Genomic DNA, 22,426 nt, shown 5'->3' on the forward strand with positions numbered 1-22,426 from the left:
TCAGAAACGCCACATTTTTGTTTTAAAAGATGTTAAAAGTTAACAGGAAATTTAATGTTAATACGTTACACACACAACTATATAGTCTTAGGTTTTGGCTTGGAATGTAATGCTGGTCACATCCACAGACAACCTGATTAGGGTCGCCATAACCATCAGGGGCCCCCGTTAAGGTTTGAATTTGAACATTTATTGAGGATGACAACAGTATTAAATTTGATTTAATTGTTTCTGCATAAATTAAAAGCCTTAAATTGTTTAATGTTTACATTTAAGATTCAAAGGAAATGGCAAATTTACTTTGCAAAAGTGCCAAAAATAAATCTTCATAGTTTGGCTTGTAGCATTACCATAGCTACAATCTGACGCTACGAGTTTAATCTTTGTATTTGTTTACAAATANTAAAAATATGAGATTCCAAAATAAGTTTGTCAAGCTAACATTGGTATTTATCCAAAAAAAAAAAAAAACAAAAAAAAACTAATCCAGTCTTAACATCTGTTTATTGTTTATATCACAGAATCAACAATCAATTGAACTTTTAAGATTTGATTTTTTCACCTTTGTTACAGTACATGCCACTGCCTTTTGTTTTTATGCACATATAAAAAAATAGAAATCATTTGCTTCTAGAAATTGAAATTTAACATTAAAATTCAATGCGTCCAGCTCAGTTCAAAGGTACTAAAAAGGTCACTTTATAGCATCTTTCTAAAATGTGAGCGTTTCACACAGCAGCAGAGCTACGGGGTACTGGAAAGAAAGTCAAATTCACAATCCGCCTCGACGGAATAGTAGTAAATTCCAGCTAAAATGTAAAATTCATTACAAGGAACAGATGCAAAAGTCATTTCGTCCTTTAGGTTAAAAAAATCCAGGGCGTCGCCTCCGTCTCCGTCTCTTGGCGTCCGACTCAAAATAAAAAAAAGAAAAAAAAAAACAAACAGCCATGTTGGTGTCGTCACAACAGACCGAAATGATTGCAACCAAAACATAAAGTGCGACACAGTGAAACACGTGGATGAATAAAAACCTTTTAACTCTTCGTGACCATTGCTGATCCGAAACAAATAAATTAAATGAAACGTCTCTCTAAGATTATAAAAAACAGCTGAAAATGGGATTTTCTCAAACAGCAGCAGTAAGAATTCAGAGAAGGGCCTTTTCCTTTTCTCTCTTTTGCCTTGAAAAACAACTGAACACTCTAAACTAAAGCATCTCAGCTGTCTGATTTTTTTTTTCTATAGGAGTGGTTAGAAAAAGGGGGATAGCAGAGAAATCCAGAGAACTCAGTCACACAAGTGAGAAGCTCAGCGACCGACGACCAGTTCGATTTCATATTCACACGCGGCGAAATACGACGTGTAGTTTAAGGTAAAAAATTGCTAACTGAGATGTTCCGCTTTGAAATGAAAACCACATAATCTTAATAAAATTATACGCTTAAAAGGAAAAATAAAAACACAAAACTGCCATGCAGGTAACAGTGATTATCTCAGGACCGTGTTTTGTTGTTGCGGCTGACTCGTCGTTTTACAGATGCGCGTGGATCATTTTATGATTCTGTCATCTGTGAAATATGATCACGCGCGTTCACAAGAATATAAAAGTGTTTAGCTGCCCTTTGCATGAGGCTTGGCCTGTCTGACCAATAGACTGCCAACTGGGGAGCAGCTTTCTCTGATTTCTTGTTATGTTGCCGTCCGATGCAGTTATGAAGACATGTGAAGCTTAAGTTATGCCAGTTGGATTAAACAAAAGAACATAAGGCCAAAGAAACGACCCAGTGAATTCCCAGATGGATCCCCCGTTAGAAGCATGTCCTTACAAAGCGTCCACCAAAGAACCACATCTGAAGGGAACATCAGGGGAAAAAATAAAAAACAAAACTCCAAGCAGCTAACAACTTTCTGTCCATCAAGAAAACTCTGGAGCTCACTGATCATTTCCCAGCTTTACTGTACAAACGTTATGAGTCCATGAAGAACTGCACGGTAAAGCTGGGAGCTGCGATTTGCGCGCTTGGCGTCGTTCAGTTGCGCAGCTCTCGCTCCAGTCACCGTTTACCGAAAGATGAGCAGAGCAGCTCAGTTTTACTGAACTTTTCACATTGTTTTGTCGTCGCATGACGGCCACAGACTTCTAATTCTGGGACAACGTGGATTTTACTCACCTGTTCAAATGAGTAAAACTGGCAAATGAGTAACAACAAAACATTCAAGTAAGCGTCTAGTAAAAATGAAGAACTAACAGCAGCTGAGTGGAACATAGTTGTTTTGATCTCTGAAACAAACATCCTCAGAGCGTTGTCTTGTTTTAGATGCTGGTTAATCTCCTCTTAGTGTTTTCTTCAGACTTTTTTTTTTTTAACTGTTGTCTTTTGAGTGTTTCCAGGCTGGTTTAGTTTTAGCATTTTCCAAAGTACTCTTCACAGAATAAACACTGGATGACGAGCTGAACTCTGTGCAAATTCTGTTAAGAAGGTTGACTTACACCCTCCCCCTTCCCCGTCCCCAGTACTGGAAAGGACACTTTGTGTCTCAAACTGTTACTTAATCAAATGTTTTTGTGTTCAGCCTAGAAGACGTAAGACAGACAGCAGCCTTTCTCCTCTGTTTTTGCCCACATCTAAAAGGATTCAGTTTTAAAATGTCTAAAAAAAAAAACTATGAAGAAGCCTAACGCTAAAACTCAGAGTGACATCAGAAAAATAAAAACATGTTCTTCACATTTTTTTGTTACAACTTTCCTCCCCCCCTTCACTCTCACCCGTCTTGTCTTTGCATCGACCAATCAGTTTCCAACTCTGTTCTTTTCTTACAGATCCTCTGAGTACCGAAGTACACCAACTAAAGTCCAAACATCTCCTTCACAGCTCTAAGAGTGTATATATAAAATGGTGCACATGTTTATTCTACAATATGTTCAAAGGAAGCTCAATCTGAGGTAAAAGCTATGCTCATCTGACCTGAATTTTGAAGCAAACTTCCAGGAAATAAAAACAACAAAAAAAACATCCCCACCTGAGCAGGCGACTACAAATGAAGGGCCGGCGAGTGGATTTTGTAATCCCATAAAGTCTGACTCAACCTGAGCGCTAAACAAGCTTTTTCAAAAAGATTTTCGATTTTCAGCCTCACACGAACACTTCGGAGGCAGAGTTTTTGCCTTCGCTTGTCGTCGGCTTTGCTTCCCCCGAGCGCTACTGTGGGAGATTGCTGGAGAAGAAAGGGATGAGGCTGCAGTCAGAGGTTTTATATGCAGTTTTTGAAGACGGGAGGCGAGGAGCTGTCGCTCCAGGTCACCCCACACCAGTGTCAGACTTATGAGGAGGTGGCGTGAGGGGTGGAGGAGCTCCGGCCCATCTTCCGCTCGTAGTTCACCAGTCGCTGTCCTACCAGGTATCTGGTGGAGAAGTGAGGGATAAGAAACGCAAAAGGATGTCACTTACAAAATACAACAGCGTCTCGCAACGGGGGAATAAATCTGTGAAAAAAAACCCGAAGTAGTAGAAGTAGAAAGCCATGAATCTTTTTAATTTGTTATTCACATTCTAACACAACTCAAGTCTATGGAGAGAAAATGTGAAAAAGTTCAGAAACAATCATCAGATTAATTGCGATAAATTGATTTTTGAAATAATAGTCAAATAACTTCTAAACTAATCATAAAAAAAAACTAAAAAAACAAAAACAAAAAGGCCATTTGTTGACAAAATAGTTTGGCTGTAACTAAGCCAAAACTGTAAAATGTAAAAACGTATATAAATATTTTGCATTTAGGTAAAAAAAAAAAAGCCCTAGGTTCACCAGGTTTAAATTCACTAACAGAATGTATTTTAGGCAATAAAATGTTTGTTTTCTTATTTTAAAAAGTAAATAAATCATTTGTTTATTTTTTTAAATCTATTTCTAACATTTTATTTAAAAAAAAAAAAAAAGAAAAGAAACAGGACAGCCCGGGAGCAGGGAAGTTGTACCGTCAGACCGTCAGTTCCCAAAACCACACAACAAAAAAAGCCTTGCAAAAACATGCAGTATCAGTTCAAACCTGTGGGACCGTGCACACTGGTTCAATGATAAATCTGCATAATCCGTCAATTGTTTTTTTTTTCTCCAATTAACTGATTGATCGTCAGAATAAAATACTTGATTGCCGCCCTAGAGTCCTTTAGCAAGGATCTGTAAGCTGAAAGTAGTTAAAATGATATTAGATTTTACTGACTTGTCGTTTTTGATGTGTTCATAAAGTCGTTTGAACTGGCGAATCTGAAAGGACAGAAAGGCCAGCAGTATGACCACCATCAGCAGAAACGGATAGATCTTCCTCTCCACTAGTATCTGCATCTTCGGCTGCACTCCTGGATAAAAACAAAAAAAATCAGAGAATGAGGAATGGAAATGACTGGAGTGCGTGCAGAAATGATGATCACTTAATAAAACACCAAGCAAAGTGGGGGAAAACTCAATCACTGGGGATTTATTAGCTGTTTCACATTTAGCTGTTGAGGAAACAAAAATCTTCCCAAAATGCAATCCAAATTTTTTATTTTTTTTTGTAAATCGGCAAAGCTTTCTGAAATCTTTATAATTTCCTCAAACACTACTGTAGAGAAATCTGTTGAAACGGTAAGACACGGAAGATAAACATCCAGAGCTGTCCTCACCCAGCAGTGGTGTGAGGCCTTTAGAGACGGTGTAGGGAACACAGAGCAACAGCAGCAGGAGGCAAATGACGGGGGCGGCCAACCGCCGCACGATGAAGTGAAGGTCGATGTTTCTGATGCCGTTGGCGTACACCTGCGAGGAGGAGCGAGGAAATGCTTACGGGATTCCAAAACTTTTTTTTTCTTTTTTTTACAGACAAATAAGCGAGGATAATTTTGGAATCCCTTTGTTTTCTGCTGGATCCAAAACTAGCAACAGTACCAAGGAATTAGTTTTATAATCTACATATAAGAATTTGAATGAGCTCCTCTCGAAATCTGGATGGGCAGAAATTGAAAACAAACCGGTCATACTTTGAAGAAAAAGAGGACGCTGGTTCGACATGGAAAAGTCAGGATTGTAATTAGAATAATAAAAATAAGAAATTGGAATAAATTCCAGAGTTTGCATCTTTCTGTAGGATTCCACTGAAAATACCGAAACTTAAAATTCAAGATGGCTGACAGCCGATATCTTAACCTAAAGTCATTCTTAGCTTCCTGGAGGCAGATGTTTCAAATACAGTTTAAACAGTTGTCAAATCACCACACAGTTAAGAAATCAGATGTTAATCATTAATGCCTGTTGATGCATATAACACGCAGTGCATAGTTCTAAAGCACGTCTCTAAACAAGAGGCTTTAAACGTTTTAGCATCAATCGTCCCCGTTTCTGTTTTCTCCTTTCTGATTGGCAGGAAGTGAGACTGACCTGCTCTATGACCGCTTTGAGCCGCCACTGGGGGCCCATCAGTGTTATGGCAGCGATGATTTTTGCATGAAGGACTCCCAGGGCCCAGTCCTGCAGCACAACAAGAAGCCTTTCAAGTTAGAACACTGAGACAAGACATATTTAAAGACATGAAGACATATTTTTTAAAAACATTTTTAACTTAATTCCAGTTCTCCGGTGCAAACACAATGATTTTTCTACAGACCATTAAAAAAAAAAGAAGCTGGTGGCAGGCTTAGATGTTTAAAACTCTGGAGTTAGTTTGCTTCAGGTCTGTTTAATTTAAGACAATAAAAGCTGTAAAAAGCCAGCGTTTCGACACTAATAAAACACTGAATTAGTCCATCACAGAGTTTCAGTAGGTCAAACATGTAGAGCTCATATTTTCCACAAAAAAAAAAAAAAAATCCATAAAGATGAGTTCCTTCTCGCTTTTTAATTAAACATATTAATATCACCAGGCGGAGTTAAGCACTGTAGTAAAGGTGCTGTTTAATTCCTTCTTTCTAGCACTGCAGTTGCAGATGAGAGATTATCTGACTGGGATTATGAAGCATTCACAAACAACATTCAGAAATGCAGCTGTTGATATTAGGATTTTTTTTTTTTTTACTGGGATTTTGAGATAAATATTCTAATTTGTGAAGGTAAGCTTTATTCTCGTACCACCATCCAATATTAACTGGAGGAAAAACAGGAGTTGTTTCTAGAGGTTGTAGAAAACCAATCCAGTTCTTTTCTGGCATCAGTTAAGAAGCAGCTGTAGAAAAGTTCAAATTTATCACCTACATATTATAAGCCTAAAACCTGGTAAAGTGGACAACTAGTCCAGGAGGAAAGGAAAAATGATGCTAGACAGTAACTATCAGGAGGAATTCATGTTAAGCTCTTTTGTAGTTCCAGAAAAAAAAAAACACAAAAAAATACTGCATTAAAATCCAACAAAAACTGAAATAAAATGATAAAAATGATCACACTCTGATCCCACCGTGTATCTTACTGCATATTCCTACCTGCCAAGGGTAGAAGAGAGGCGTCTGGTCCATTGGGACTCTGAGAGGAGCAACGACGACCAGGTCAAACAGCAGGCCCAGCAGCAGGGGGATGACCCCGGCTAACATCACGGCCACCACCACCGTCTTAAAGATCTGCCAAACGAAAACAGTCCAGATTTCACTCGCCAGAGGTTTTCGTCGTCGGGCAGCGGCGGAGGCGGGACGTTACCATGAGCGTCCACTCTTGGACTTTGAGCATGATGACCGTCCTGCCCTGCGGCATCCAGGACAGCAGCACGGTGGCGGCCCGGACGGACACCCAGCAGACGTACAGGCCGCTGGCTGTCGTGTACAGCTCATGGACCACAGCGCTGCCCATCCACAGAGACATGAGCCAGCGACCCACGCACACTGAGGAAGAGGGGCGGAGGGCCAACGCAGAAAGATGAAATATAACAACTGGACATAAGGGCACTCTGATGATATGCTTTGTCTAGGGCACTTCAAAGTTATCTGATGTATTCTGTGAAGGACTAAAGTGATAGTCGCCTTGTAGATTGTAGAGACGGCTATGCGAGTTAGGGCTGCAGCTGAAAAATCACTTCATTACTTTATTATGACTGTTGATCATAAAGAGTTTACAAAAAATGTACAAAGAAAGAGAGAAAGAAACATCTAGTTCAGGGTTTCCCTTCAGAAACGCCACATTTTTGTTTTAAAAGATGTTAAAAGTTAACAGGAAATTTAATGTTAATACGTTACACACACAACTATATAGTCTTAGGTTTTGGCTTGGAATGTAATGCTGGTCACATCCACAGACAACCTGATTAGGGTCGCCATAACCATCAGGGGCCCCCGTTAAGGTTTGAATTTGAACATTTATTGAGGATGACAACAGTATTAAATTTGATTTAATTGTTTCTGCATAAATTAAAAGCCTTAAATTGTTTAATGTTTACATTTAAGATTCAAAGGAAATGGCAAGTTTACTTTGCAAAAGTGCCAAAAATAAATCTTCATAGTTTGGCTTGTAGCATTACCATAGCTACAATCTGACGCTACGAGTTTAATCTTTGTATTTGTTTACAAATATTAATAATAATACAATAATAATAAGATTAATCAATTAAACTTGGTCCCTCTATCAGATTCCACCAAATCTGTATAGATAGTGTTGAAGTTTTTACAGGAGGGGGGTTGAGGGGCTAAAATATATTCTGCCTAAGGCCGTATAAAATCTTGGCCCAGCCCTGACCACATTTAAAAGTAAAATAAATTATTTAAAAAATGGCCTAAAATGGACAATAATATGTATTTGTAAACTTAACTAAATATACTTAGGGCACCAAAATGTAAGTTTTATTAGCCTAAGTTATCTGTGAATGCTCTAATTCCAGCACTTACCTGGGAGTGTAAGACAGATTAGACTCGCGAGTAAAAGAGTCACACACATGAAGACCACCAGCAGAACAATCTGAACAAGAACATATGAAAGAAAACTTTTTAAAAAATCAGGGCGATGCGACTGACGTGGATTTGTTGAAGCCGTCTGTGAAAAGGCACCTTGAGGAGGAAGTGTGGGGGTCGGTGGTAGGGCTGGAACGCCTGAGGACCGACCCGCTGCAGGATGGCTTGGTGGGCGGCGTGAAGCCCGCCTCCGAGCCCCGGGTTGCGGTTGTTGTTCAGTCGATTGGGCAGGTTGTTCGGTTGGTTTGCATCGTCTTCGTCGTCCCCCAGGAGGTAGGAGTGAAGGTCGCTGTTGGCAGGATGTTTATTGCCCAAACACAGAGAAGCAGCGTTCAGTTTGTTTTATGCACCACAAATCTGGAACAAACTTCCAGAGAACTGCAAAGACGCCGAAACACTGAAATCCTTCAAATCAAGGCTAAGAAAAAAAAACCAACCTGGTTTGAAATATTTGATGTATATTTGCTTGATGATGACAGAATTTGACAAAATGTTTATTGCTTATTTCTGAATTATGTTTATAGCGTAAAGCACTCTGAGCTGCCTAAGTGATGACATGTTATACAAATAAACCTTATTTACTACTATATATACCAAATCCTACGACACGAGGACAAGAGAAGAACACTAACAAAAACTAGAGTAATTTCAACTTCCATTTAAATCTCACAGCTCGTTCTACAAAGACAAAAGCTTAGCTCGTGTGTCAGACCTACAGCACATATCCAGCCATGAAGGTCCAGGCGTGGACGAGACGTTTGAGCCACTGCCGGGTGTGACCCTGCTCCAGTAAGGCGGGCAGGACCACCTGAAGCAGCAGCAGCTCCAGCGACAGCTCGCTGACCGGCGCGTCACTGTGGAAGCCACACACCCACCAAGTCCCCCATTCACTACATAATGGTAACATCACTGTTGATAACCATTCATTTCTCACTTTACCTATGCGTGGACCGGCCAAATGAGGCTCGGTTTGAATTTGCCGCACCTGTACAGCATGACGTTGTAGGGGAGGAAGGCCGGGGAGAGCAGCTTAATGATCCTGATTGGAAGCCACAGCATCAGCAGGACGATTGAGCCGAACACCACCTGGTGGGAGCGTACACACACACACACACACGCACACACAGTCGAATGTGAGTAGCTGTTCAGACTGATGGGCAAAGGCGCTTCAGCCGTCACCCTCAAGGCTGAAGCGCGGGCTGTCTGGTAAAACACACAGCAGCAGCGTGACGAGGTTAGGATGAGGAAGAGACACAGAGAAAAAGAGAAGTCTGATCACCGCCGAAGGAGAGCTCCGAGTTGAAACCAGAGCGGCAGCATTTATGCAGACATTAAAATACAAGCAGGTGGCCTTTATTGGGGATTGGTTGTAAACAAGGCAGGTCACAATAGCAAATTTTGCTGGACGATAAATTGTCCAAGACCTTATTGCGATAAAAGATCATGTTTGGAGAACGTTTTCAAGTAATGGTGACAATAACGCCAGAGCACGTTCTCAAAAGGTCGATAAACTTTAAATTCTAATGAACATGTGACACTGGAACTGGAAGACATTTTAAATATCCAAAATAAATAAACAGAACAACAAATAAAATGGATTATAAAGGTTCATTAAACAAAAATTATCCTTCAGGGAAAAAAAAGGACTAATAAAAAAGAAAAATGGCAAATCATGCAAATGGAAATTATTCAGACAGTTTTAATTTATCATGCGATTAGTTGATGTATCGTTTATTGTGACAAGCTGTTGTTCAGGATATCAATGAGGGGCGTTAGCTTAAAAGTGCAATGGGGGATGAATTCATATGTAAAATAATAGAACATTTTAAAGCAGACAAAAAATTTGTCTAGTAGAAATAGTATTATTTTGTTTCGTGAAAAGAAAAAATATGAAGATTGTCCTTGAACGTAAAAAAACATTGGCTTCCAAAATATACTTTAGATATCTAAAATGCATTTTTTTGAGAACCATTAATAAAAAAAAAATTAAAAAAAGAAAGTTTGTTGGACTTTTTTTCTTTTTAAACTTACCACTGAGAGTGTGAATCTCCGGAGGTGTCTGTAGATTGGGAGGTGAATCATCTCCTGCACGGGGTTGAAGTCTGGGTCGTTCAGGTTCCGCAGGAACCACAGCACACCTGGGCGAAGAACCTGCTCACGCGCAAACCAGAAATGTATCTCGGAGGGACGCCTTTCTCAAACGCAACTCTTCACACGTGTGAGCAGGTGTGGCTTTACCTCTCTGAGCAGGAGGATGAAGGAGGCGAAGTAAAAGACGTACACCATGCCAACCAGCCAGTGAAGGAACATTGTTGTACCTGGAGCAGAGTCGAAACTCTGCTCTCTGTCCTTCAGCGTCGCATCAAACATTTCCTGCAATGAAAACGATTACTTTTTAGTTCGTATAAGGATTTAGGCTAAACGGTCAAACGTTTAAACGCCGTTATTTTAACAAAAATCTTCACGTTGCCCAGGATGCAACTGAAGTAACACGACCACAATGTTTTCTCTCCACTCGTTTGCTTTACCAGTGAACAAATGTCGAGCCACCAGCCGCAAATGAGAGGGAACAAGCCGATCTCCATGACAACCAGAAGGGAAACCTGAGAGAGAGGGGGAAAAAAAAACCCAAATAAACAAAGTCTTGCAATTAAAGTTTGTTTTCATATCATTAAAATTATCCAAATTGCCTTTGAGACTGAAAGCTTTGCTACAAATGAACTAAGTGTGTGTGTAGAGAGGGATGGAGAGCAGGTGCTTCCAGTGTTTCTTTACCTTGACAACAATGTAGCAGACCCCCAGCAGGCGTCTGGGCCGCTGGAACTTAACGAGGGAAGCCAAAGCCTGCAGCAGCCACAATAAGGACTTATACAAATGGGCAAGAGAAACCTGGATTTGAACATGTTTGAAAACTCTCCATGCCGTTACTTGCACTTCACAAGCAAAAGCATACGGAGCATAAGCTTCCGTGTGTTGATCAATTCAACGAAACCCCCAATAAAACACATTAAAGTCTGTGGTAGTAATATGACAAAACATATTCAAGGGATGCAAACACATGAAAGACATTGTACGACAGGAACACCGACTCAAACTGAAATTCTTTTGGATAAATGTTAAAGATTTCAAGATCATGTGACAATCATTTCCCCCCAAAAAATTTTTTAAAAAGTGCAGCTTGAAGAGGATACATGGCAGACTACGAGAGTAGCAGCCAGGAGGATGTACCCCACTACTGTGGTGATGAGGCCGTCGAAATGTGAGGCTTTGATCTGCAGATAGGGGGAAAAAAAAAAGAGATGTTTTTGACCATGCTGTCTAGGCAGAAGTTCCTCATTGTGTATTCTGGTGAACTTACATAGTCTTCAAAGCCCAGCCCGACAACTGAGAAATGGCCGATGTGGTACGGGCAGAAAGCTGGAAGAAAATGCAGGAAGGTTCTCATGTCATTAAAAAAAAAGACAAAAGCTTGTCAAAGCTTGTGACCTCCATATAAAGACTGACTGAACTCACCAAACACCAAGATGAAGAGTGTGTTAAGAGACACCACCCAGAAGACGTGTTCCTGGAAACGGACGCACAACAAGGTTCATGTTTAATGTAATTCACACAGCTTAACTCAGCACTGAAGTTCTCATGGAAGCCTTTCGCTTTAGAACTTTTGGGCCCTTTAAAGATGCGTATTAATCTAACTTACAAGATTTTAAATTATGTGTGAAGAAGAAGTGCAAGAAAAACAATACACCTACCAAGAAAACAAGGGAGCCATCCAATCCAAGCATCTGAGAAATAAATGGAGAACAAGACTAAAACTTAGCCAAACTGAAACAATATGTCTGTCAAGACGTGTGTGCAGCTCATTCCGGCTGCCAGAGAGCAAGAGAAAGCAAACCGTACAGAAAGAAGCAGTTTAATCCATTTGACCTTTTGACCTCTATCAGAGAACATGTTGGATTTAGAAACATCAGCAGCCTTGAGGAAAGTTCACAGTTACCACTTTAGTTTTTCTAGACTGCTGTTTTTCTAAAATGCTAAGACGCTAAAGACGATTTAAGATGTCGGTTCTGAAATTGTTGCCTTAGTTTTCAAAGATGAGAAAAACCTTACTTTAAGCTGTCATGTTGTAGTGTCTTAAGGCAGATAATTATGATTTTTCACAAGAGCAAGCAGAGAACAAAAAAAAAATAATTTTTAAAAGAAATGAGTTAAACAACAATCGGAGCTCGGAAATTAGCCACAGAATCTCTGATCTTTGCATTTCCATTAGTAATGGAGGCTGTGCAATTTAAAAAAAGAACTTCAAATAAGATTAAATCAAGGGCAGCAATAAAAAGGGAAATAAAGATTCCTACCCTTTCCCAGGTCAGCTCCTCTGCTGCTCGGTCCCATTCCAGAGCGTTCCAGTTCAAATCTTTTGAAAAGAAGGAAGATGCTGTACTGACAGCCTAAGAATTTATTTTTTATTTTTTGTAAAATTATGTATACTGTTTTAGGCACGTTGAGTTACAACTTAAATTTATCCAAAGGTAAATCTCAGAACTCCTTTGTGCTAAGTTCTGCTAATCCCACTTAGCCGTACACCCAACTTGTCATCATTTCCCAACATTTACAGAAATGCAGTAAAATCCAAATGAGCAAAACTTATATAAAAAAAAAATGTGTTTGAGCGCTGAAACAAAAGCATCACAAAACAGCAAGCAAAAAAAAAAAAAAAAATTAGGTTCTTTCCTCACCTTGCCCTGCATTGTTGGCATCAGCGGCATCCTCCTCCCGCTCCTCTTCCTCGTCTTCCTCATCATCTTCTTCCTCGTCATCATCCTCGTCCTCTCCGTCGTTGTCGTCCAGTTCCGCTTCGTTGCCGCCTTCCTGCTGATTGGCCCGGTCCGGTTCGTCGGCGCCGTGCTCTCCAGGGCGCCCTGCCTCATCTGCAGCAGCAGGAACGTCGGCTGCTGCGGCGTCATCAGCCGCATTCTGCACAGCCATGAATTGTTTAAAAAATTAACGGATGAATTGTGGCTGCTACTATATGCAGCAGATATATTCATCCTACACTGCAAAAAAATCTAACTCTTACCAAGTCTTTTTGTCAAGTTTCTAGTGTAAATATCTTAGAAAACTTGAAATACAGCAAAACAACCTTACAAGGAACTTTTCAGCAAGAAATGGGAGCTTGTTTTAAGTCAATAATTCCTTAATGTTAATGAAAAAGTGCTAGTTCCACTGGTAGATTATTTTATTTATAACAAGACATTTTCCCATGTAATATGTGAAATAATCTGCCAATGGAGCCGGTACTTTTCCCATTAATGTTAAAGCAAGTATTGACTTAAAACAAGCTTCTATATCTTGCTGAAAAGTTATTTGTAAGTTAGTTTCGTCTTGTTTCAAGTTTTGTGAAATACTTGGTAGGATTTTGATTTTTTTTTGTAGTGTATTTGCATACAGAAAATATTCAGCTTCCTATTTCCACATCCGCCAGCCTCACTCTCAGAATTCCCAGTGGCGGGTTTCGATTCAACAATTCGAAACCTGCTTCAGCAAGGCCTGGAGTGTTTTAGAAGAACTGCACTTAAATGTAACCTCAATTCCAATAACGACAAAAAACACATTTTTTTTTTAGTGATTTTTACCAATAGTTTTCCTATCATTCAGAACATATGATACACATTTTTCAGATCGGTTTGCTATTGTGGCATGTTCACGTAGGAAAAACGGGGAATTAGTCGAACACATCCACATGCAGGAAAATCAAAAAAAAAGTAGCCGACCTTCAGCATGAGCGGCGCTCACCTCGTTAGCTTGTGCGGGACGGTTGGGCTGGTTTGGAACCAGAGGGGGTTGATTCGGCTCCAGCCACTGTGGGGCTCCACCGTGGACAATCTGCTCTCTAAGCCACACCAGGCTGATGAAGGCACACAGCGTGCAGGTGACCACGAAACAGCCCTGGAGGCAGTCGGCGAGCAGGTTTTGCCTGCAAAGTGAAAAAAAATAAAAATAAAAAAATGTTGAAATGTGCTCCATGATTCGTCTAATGAGGGGAGATAAAATAAAAATAAAAGTGGTGGCAAGATGAAAACATTGGTGAAATGAGCAATTAGGGGGGAATTGGTAGTTGGTTAGGACAATGGGACAGAGGGGTTTGTGTACATTTTCACCTTAAAATTTCAAATTTACTATAAAAATAAGAAAAGATAACTTTTTAAAAATGCATTCTTTTGGTCAAATGATTTAGAAAACTGACCTCTGCAAGTAATTTTATTTTTACGTTTGAGTGTTTTTACTTGCTTTGCAAATGTTAATTAAAAAAACAAAACAATTTCTTTAGTATGATTTCCAGTGCCGATAGCCAGTGGTGGTTTGTGATACGGGCAGATGCCCAGGGCGGCATTAGAAAGGGATGGGTCGCCCTAAAAACTAGAAAATAAAATATCTGTAAGCTCGACTCTGAACGCGTTTGCTGCTAATTATATGCTTGCGCAGTGGAGTAATTCAAATTCAAATTCAGAAATACTTTATTGATCCCAAAGGGAAATTAATTGTTAAAAAAGAGAAATTAATGTTGAGTTAAAGTTTCTCCTACTTGTTGCTGAGTACTGGAAGTCTACATTACCTGGTTTCTGCTGGAAGAAGCAAAATCTGATAATTGCTTGCGTTTTAATTAGTTGGGGGTGGGAGGAGGAGGGACGTGCCCGGGGCACCATTCCTGAAAGATCCACCACTGCTCACTGCCTTAAAGCTGTCTGATCAAAAACTGTCCTAGTTTCTTTAAAGCAGCAATTGGTACCGGGCCGCGCAAGAAATAATTAAATATTTCCGTTTTATGTATTATTTGATTCTGGAGGATCTTTTATTTTGAAAATTCTTTAACCGGATTCTCTCAGTTACTTGCGTGCCAACACTGAACCCACAAGCAGCAAAATGAGTAAGAAACAGATCAGATGTCTTTGGAAACTTTCTTTGCAAAGGGAAAAGGCCCAGAGAAGAGACAGGAGATGGATTTATCCCGGACCGGTAGGTGAGTCAAACATTACAAGCCGCTCTGTGTAACATGGCGACCGGCTGCTAATGAGGCAATGAAGCTTCAAACTGCTTCGCCACTAGAGACCAAGCAGGCTGTGGATATAAGCAACACTTTGGGTGCCATTGTCTGCCATCACTCCCAGATGGGACCGTCTCGTTGCAGAGAAACAAGCTCAGGGCTCCCGTTAGTCTTTATCGTGAGTTAAAATTTTCACGAAAATAAATTGCTTGTTTTTGTGGCGCATCTGTATCTTATTTTGAAGGGATATGTAAACGTTACCATAGCGATCAGAGTCAGAGAGCGTTTGGGCAGCGGTGAGAGGAGATGAGTAGAGCTTGTGAGTCTTAAGTCTGGTTTGGACGGCAAGATTTATGAATTGTCAGCCGATTCTCCAAACCTCTGTGACCACAGAGCTGATAAAAGTCCAACAGGTTTGATCGGTTCGTGTGTCCAAGGCAGGAGCAACATGAACCGATTCCAGTCACAAACATCGTGATTCCACAAAACCCCCAACATAGCATACGGGAATTTAGAATAACCAAACACGGATGACGATGTAGAAGCCATAGTGACAGTTTGTGGAGTCATTTTAAGAGATAAAAGAAACAAAAAGAAAAGGCGGTGAATAAAAGACGACGGGAGCAGCCGCTCTATTTGCTGCACTATGATTTGGAGGCGACTGTTTTTTCATAGTTAACATTTTTAACTGAATAAACATAAACATATATAATAATGACCTTTACATATAATAATAAACATTTCCACATATCATCTCTGATATCCACCGGACTCTCAGTTACGCGATATGTCAGCTGTTTGGGATTCTCCTCTGTTCTTACGTCACTGCGCTTTCTGATTGGCTCCCTGTCACATTCAGCAGGTTGTATTCTCCCAGTCAGGGAAAACCCCACAGGCTGCGATAAAAAGGCCAAGACAACCCAAATTGGGCATATTCAGTATTTAGTGGGAACACCAACATGCAGAAGCCTTATCTGACGGTTCACCCCTCCCAATTTTCCAAGTCTTGACCGGTCCGTGGTAATAAAAAGGTTGGGGACCACTGCTTTAAAGAATGGAAGAATGAATTTCATAGCTGGCTTTTGAAAGCTCAACAACATGACGGCCAGTGAAGAGCTACAAAAACCACAAACAGGAAGATAAACTCAAGGACAGACACTTACGTGGAAAGCATATCTAATGGCAGGGTAAGGAGAGAGCTCACGGAGCCGGTAAACAAACACTTGTAGATGCGACCTGGCAGGAAGACACAAAACGTCAGTAAGAACAAACGTGGTAAGAGCCTGTTCTCAGTTCTTCTGTTTATTTGAGTTGCTTTTTGTTTGTTTTTGGGACTTACATGCGGTGAGAGGCACAACGCCTAGCCAGGCAAAGGCCACCAGAGTGTAGTGGAACCAGTATCTGATGGCCGTCCCGATGCTGGTGACCAGCCCTGCAAAGATGTCTTGGATAGGCAGACGGGACGGCATGTCTGGAGAGTAGACTGGAGGAAACACAGAACAGATATGTGGAATGACTCGTTTAAGTTAAATGTCTCCGATGTTGATTAACCTTTTCACATTCTGACATGTTACAACCACAACTTTTCTTTTTGTTGACTGATACAAATTAGCACATAAAAATAAAGTGGAAATTAATGAGGTTTTTTTTATATTTTTTTGCAACAAATAAAAATCTAAAAAGTGTGGTGTGCATTTTTATCCACCCACCTTTTGCTGTATTTAGAGTTCCAAGTACAGCTGCAAGTCTTTTAAAAAGTGTATCCATAATAATTTTATTTGCAAAACAACTCGAGCTCAGTCAGGTTAGGAACACGAATTAGGACGGTCTTTTCATTTGGCTTTAGGTCTGGACTTTGACTGGGCCATTTCAAACACATAAACATAGCTTCAATCTAAACAACTTGAGTGGCAAAGTTAAAAAGGGATTTATAAATGTGTATTTGTCAAAATGTGAAAAAGCTAAAGGGGTGTGAATTCTACTGCATGGCACAGTTTTTTTTTCCTCCTTTCTTTTTACAGAATGACTCACTTGGTGTAAATGCAAACCTGTGTTTGCATAATTCACAGTATTCTTTCCGACTGTGTTTCAGCCACTGCAGTAGGCTGTGAAGACAAAACACAACAGCATGAGTTCAACAGCATCATCTGTGGTATTTATTTCCAAAGTAAAGTTGTGCAGTTAATTCTAATCATAACTTCCTTGTTTAAACATTTGGAGTTTGATGTTTAATATTATGACTTATTAAAGCAACGGCTTGACATCGAGAGCAACAGACAGTAGAGCTGAAAACACCTTCATTAGAGCATATTAATGTTTTCACACTCATACCATTCCTGGTGGATAAACTTAATGCTGCCAGTGCAAACACAAGGGTGGTAGAGAGGCTTTTCCTGGGTTCCCTCCGAGCGACACACTCGACAAATGTCCGCTGTAAAACACACACATAAAAACATAAAATTAGGAAGGTTTTGAATGTTTTTGACAAAATTACTCCCGACACACCATTTCTCTCTTACAGATCACCTACAACCAGCAATAATAAATTCAATAAATTCATGAGTGACTTTATTGAACTTTTTCTTTCCCATAGTACCAAATAAATGTCCTGAACAAAAGAAAACTATAAATGATTCTGAATTTTAGAGCCAGTATACGTTCCACAGGTCCAGTTCTCTCTGACGTTGAAGTTGTCTGGAGACTATAAAAGTGTTTCAATTTCGTTTTTTTCCCCCTCCATGTGCATTCAATCAGTAAGTCAAAAGAACAAAAATACTAACATATAAAAGTCTGAAATTCAGGACTGACTTCGCAAATGGAAGACACAGTATGCCACTTTTTGCACATTTGTACAGTGTTATTATTACCAGTCAAGTTGTTACTATTATCATTGCTATTATTTATTAGACTTGTGTCCTTTGGAGAATCAAATATTTTCTTGTCCACATCTTGAAAATGATAACAACTCGCATACTTTTCCAAGACTGCTTAGAAACCCTGTATTACCTGAAAACGCAAATCTTGAAGCCTAACAAATGTAAATATAATAGTCAGGTGAACAGGACAGGGCAACAGCGCCAAACTATAATCCTCGGATTACCCTTTGTAATTCAGTGACCAAAATAAAATGCCTATAATTAGCCAGTGATGCTGCCGTGTGATGGCATTTAGAATACCCTCGTTTGGTTATTCGCAACCGACTACCAGCGTGAATGTCAATTTATTACAAGCCAGGCATAAGGGAAGCGAGTTGGGCGTTTAGAAAGATTATATAATTATGTAGTATGTAATGTAGCATCTATGGAACACCCAAGTAGACTGATTAGAAATCAACATAAATCTGGAAATGTAGCATTTTCAACTGTTACAAGTGCAAAAACTATAAAACAGTGCTGCCTAATCAATGGTATGCGTAGCTAGCTTGTTACTGTACGCAACCGTCTGATAACGGTGCAACTTAATCAACGTTAGCTTGAAAAACCATAGAGAAACTTTGCACGGGGTTATACCAGAGTTGATTTGTATGTCGTTACTATTTGAGGGGTTTCAAGTGGAACCTTTCGGTATTTCATATCATGTTTCTAAATGCCAAACCGCAGCAACCAAACACAGCTGTTTGTATTTACAGCTCTGGGCTAACAGATGGATGCTAATACCCGTTAGCTGCGGAGCTAACACTAATTGGCTAACGGTTTCTTAAATTTCACACAACACTGACCATCTCTACAGAACGCATAAAGCCCTCCTTTGACTCTGTCGTTGGTTCAGACCTGCGCAAACCACGACGCGTGTAGCTTCAACACGAGCGGCATAATAACTTGCAACACAAAATTAGATAATTTTAAGTTTGAACATTAGCTACCTTCTTCTGCGGTATCCATCTTGGCTGGCTGCTAAGCTCCACACATGCAGCCCGACGGTGGGGTGGAAAAGAGACAGCCGTCAACTATCTCCGAGTAAGCATTTTGGCACCGTGTTTACTTTCAAACGGCCAGAAAAACATGCGTTTAAAAAAAAATCCGTACGCGTTTGTGATAGTTATTCGACTAGCAGTCACTACATACTCAAAGCGACAACACGTGATAGTACGGCTTATTCACCACTAGATGGCACCAAATATCAATGAGACACTTTTTTTTACATTACAGCATTTATTTTTTATTAAATACACACAAACCCAACAAATTATACAAGCATTAACGAGAGTAGCACTCTCTGTTGCTGTGAGAAATATAGCTCTCTCAACTTACCATCACCATGTTTGATTTAGAGAGTCTCGTTTTGAACACAAGATAAATCATTTCAAAAATACATTATTTATCCCAAAGGGAAATACAAATTACCCATGTAATCTAATTTTCTTCATAGAGCAATTTTGGATAGGGATGCTGTGGGCAGTATACTTCTGCAAATAACAAAAAAATAAATAAATAAAATCTGGGAGCTTTAGGAAACACTGAATGATCTCATCAGTATGGGTGAGATCATTTTTGTTCTAACAATGTTTGGCCCGTTTTTCTGTGCAGATCTGAGTGAAATGTTTTGGCGTCATACACCCACACGGTGTCTATGCCTTCCCCCTCACTGCTTTCAGGGACCCATGTGGGAAAGGGGAAGCGGCAGGCAACCACCTTGGCTGAACTTGGCAGCTCATTTGCCAGCTTGACCTCTAGCTGATCCATCTGCAGTCATGGAAAAAACAAAACAAACACAAAACATATTAGGGATTTTGAATACTAAATACAAGCAACATCTTATTTTATTTGTACCACAATTTCCACCCAGCAAGATTTTATACCAGAGTTACAAACTCACCATTTGAGGAACGCCAAAAATAACCACATTGGAATACTGAGCAAAGGTAGCCTGCCAAAAAGGACAAAAACATTTGGGTTTTAGAGAGTAGAATTAAATAGTTTTACCGTGTATTTGTCACACTAAATGAACACTTGTACGCGATCCGCTAATCAGGAGCCAACCAGACCTTCCACAAATCTGAGATGTGAAAGGAGGTGGAGCGGTGGACGCCTTCTCTCCAGGCCCTGTAGCGAGAATACCAAACCAACCAAGGGTTCAGCTCCAAACCAGAAGCCTGAAATCCACACTTTGCTGCTGCGATCACCTGCAAAAAAAAAAGAGAGAGGAGACAGTAAAGTTAGAAGTGAGCTAATTTTGTTGTTTTAATAAGTCATTATTAAAGCAACAATAAAGTAGTAGCTTTATTCCATAGTAGGAAATGGAATAAAGCCATCATGAGACACAAGTGGACTTTTCAGCTGCTGCCGGCTTCCCGCAGGACAGAATGTAGCAATACTGAAGATAATTAAGGACAGGCATTCAATTTTTTTTTATTTCCTAAAAGGGGAGAAACCATTTTCTGGCAGGATGAGATTAGAGGGATCTGACTTCATTATGTGAGATGGTCATATTCTGCAGATTCACATACTTTATTCATGAATTAAATAACTGACTGGTGAGGCTTCGAATTCTGAAAACAAATTAAGTAAGCTATCGGTTTCCAACTGTCTGAAATGTTATTCTTTAACAGACTCTGCGAAATCAACAGAAGCTATTGAAGTGAATAAAAAGAAAATACCAGACCAAGTTAAATTGCATGAATTGGCTGTTTAGTCAACAAAACAAGGGGGTAAATTAAAAAAGTACTTTGTCTGATCAAAGTCCTCTGTTCAGTTTTTCATCTCAGGAAAACTTACTAGTTGTACTACAGTAATGGATATTGAAATAAGATCAAATGATCGGAGTAGGACATTATTCAGCATTCTAGGCTGCTATGCTTGTGATATATTTGGTGACACATGTTGCTTAATGCAGGGTAAAAAGGTATTACAAGGTAAGCAGGTGAAAATTACAAGTGAGTTGTTTTAATTCCAAAAACAGCAGGCACCATTCAAAAAAAAAAAATCAATAAAAATGAGCAGTTGAGACAGAAATATCAGATTTTCGTTAATTTGTTCACTAAGCGCATGTATTTCTCACTGAATCCACCAATATTATTGTATCTGTTCTCAATGTTGTGCAGTTGTAGTTCAAATACATTAAGATTACATGCATTTAATTCAATAATTGAATTCAAAACTACTTTATTAATTACAAGGAGAAATTAAATTTTAAAAAATCAGTTCACAAACACGTTAGACAGCATGTAATCAGGGAAGTTGTAATTTCTCCATTTTCTGTTAGGTTTTTTAAAAAAATTGTCACTGTCAAAAAACCTGGAAAAGATTTTTGTGGGTTTACAACTTAAGGTTAAAGTTTTTAGAATATCATTTGTTATTAATTTTTTCTACAGGAGGTAAAATGATCAGATTATATGAAAATAATTTACAATTAATTTACTCTTAGGATCTAAACATATTTACTTTGAAAAAGAATGGTGATATTCTCTTTCACTGTTTAAAATTGAGAAAATATCAGAATAAACTGATTACAAGTCCAAATGAATTTCTAATGGTTCCCCCAGTTGGTAGAACATTCATGGGAAATTGCATGGTGACTGTTTTAGACTAATAATAATAATAATAATAAATTACCTATTTTGTATGAGCTTTAATGTAAATTTAAAAAACTAGCCAAGATTAAATTAGTTTTGTAAATCCAGCAACTGCATAATATTTAATTAGTATATATATGAAAATGATCATTTGAAGCTATTTTATTTGAAACTATAAATTTTGACACAACTGTTGTAAATTTGAAAACAGCCGAAAACAGTCTGTTTGATGCGTGCGGTATCCAAATTAAAATCCTGCCCAGGGCCTCAAAAAGCCTGGGAGCGCCACTGTGCATATACGCGCACTTACTATCCTTCCATCTCCGCTTCCGATGTCCACCAGAGTCCCCGTTCTGGGCCGCAGCACCCTGAGGACGTTCTCCACCTGAGCCGTGGTGGCTGGAACAAACGGGAGGCAGACTCTTCTGAGGGCAGGGGCAACAAACGGAGCGGCCACCACGTAAAGAGCGACCAGCGACCCTCCAACAACACCGGTGACGACCAGCCCGAGTCGACTTCTGCTCCGTCTCCCCTCGCTGACAGCTCCGTTACCCTGTCCAGTGTCCAGAGCCAGCTCATGTTGTGACATGATGCTACCCCCACAAGCTAAAAGTCAGCTAGCGTTAGCTAATCTCCATGAACAGAGAGGGTTAGTAGATATTAAAGTGTTAGCAGATATTAAAAAAATCTCACTAAGCAAAAACAAAAACAACAAAAACAGTTATTTATCAACCCTCGGCCACTTTTAATGTCCTACAACCGATAAAAACTGAATTAAAACTAGTTTTTTCTTCGGGATTTGTTTAGGCTCTGACTGCAAGCTGAGTGGTACACGACTGCCACCTAGCGATATGGAATATGTTGTGCAATTGTTAAGCCTTTATTTTGATGTCATTCTACCACGGACATCAATTTTTGTTGGTTAATTTTATGATTCCACTACTATAAAACCCTTCTATAAATTACTTTTCA

The 22,426-nt window shown here is 39.5% G+C and overlaps 1 protein-coding gene and 1 pseudogene across 2 annotated transcripts; both read right to left on the minus strand.

Moving 5' to 3' along the window:
• Nucleotides 1–487: 487 nt before the first annotated feature.
• LOC103151552 (E3 ubiquitin-protein ligase MARCH6-like) lies at nt 488–19,013 on the minus strand (annotated as a pseudogene).
• Nucleotides 19,014–19,080: 67 nt separating this feature from the next.
• Nucleotides 19,081–22,244, minus strand: atpsckmt (fATP synthase c subunit lysine N-methyltransferase). 2 transcript variants are annotated; one of them, XM_016681556.1, is made up of 4 exons: nt 21,759–22,244; nt 19,928–20,065; nt 19,759–19,809; nt 19,081–19,625 (listed from the first exon to the last, which is right to left on the minus strand). In XM_016681556.1, the coding sequence occupies exons 1-4, from the start codon at nt 22,041–22,043 to the stop codon at nt 19,428–19,430; spliced, it is 672 nt and encodes a 223-aa protein (XP_016537042.1). In that variant the 5' UTR covers nt 22,044–22,244; the 3' UTR covers nt 19,081–19,427. The 2 variants fall into 2 exon arrangements, with proteins under 2 accessions (XP_016537042.1, XP_007571739.1); XM_007571677.2 differs by having other exon boundaries at nt 21,765–22,238.
• Between the last annotated feature and the right edge of the window lie 182 nt (nt 22,245–22,426).

The sequence above is a fragment of the Poecilia formosa genome, unplaced genomic scaffold (assembly GCF_000485575.1).
Source record: "Poecilia formosa unplaced genomic scaffold, Poecilia_formosa-5.1.2 Scaffold285, whole genome shotgun sequence".
Lineage (NCBI taxonomy): Eukaryota > Metazoa > Chordata > Actinopteri > Cyprinodontiformes > Poeciliidae > Poecilia > Poecilia formosa.

Bases quoted from the DNA above. Each gene is read 5' to 3' on its own strand.
- atpsckmt (XM_016681556.1), bottom strand. From the start codon at position 22,043: ATGTCACAACATGAGCTGGCTCTGGACACTGGACAGGGTAACGGAGCT. The intron at 20,066-21,758 runs GCGCGTATATGC...TTTTTTTTGCAG, and splicing joins GAGATGGAAGGATAGTAAGT to GTGATCGCAGCAGCAAAGTG. The intron at 19,626-19,758 runs GTGAGTTTGTAA...CCATGACTGCAG, and splicing joins TTTTTGGCGTTCCTCAAATG to ATGGATCAGCTAGAGGTCAA.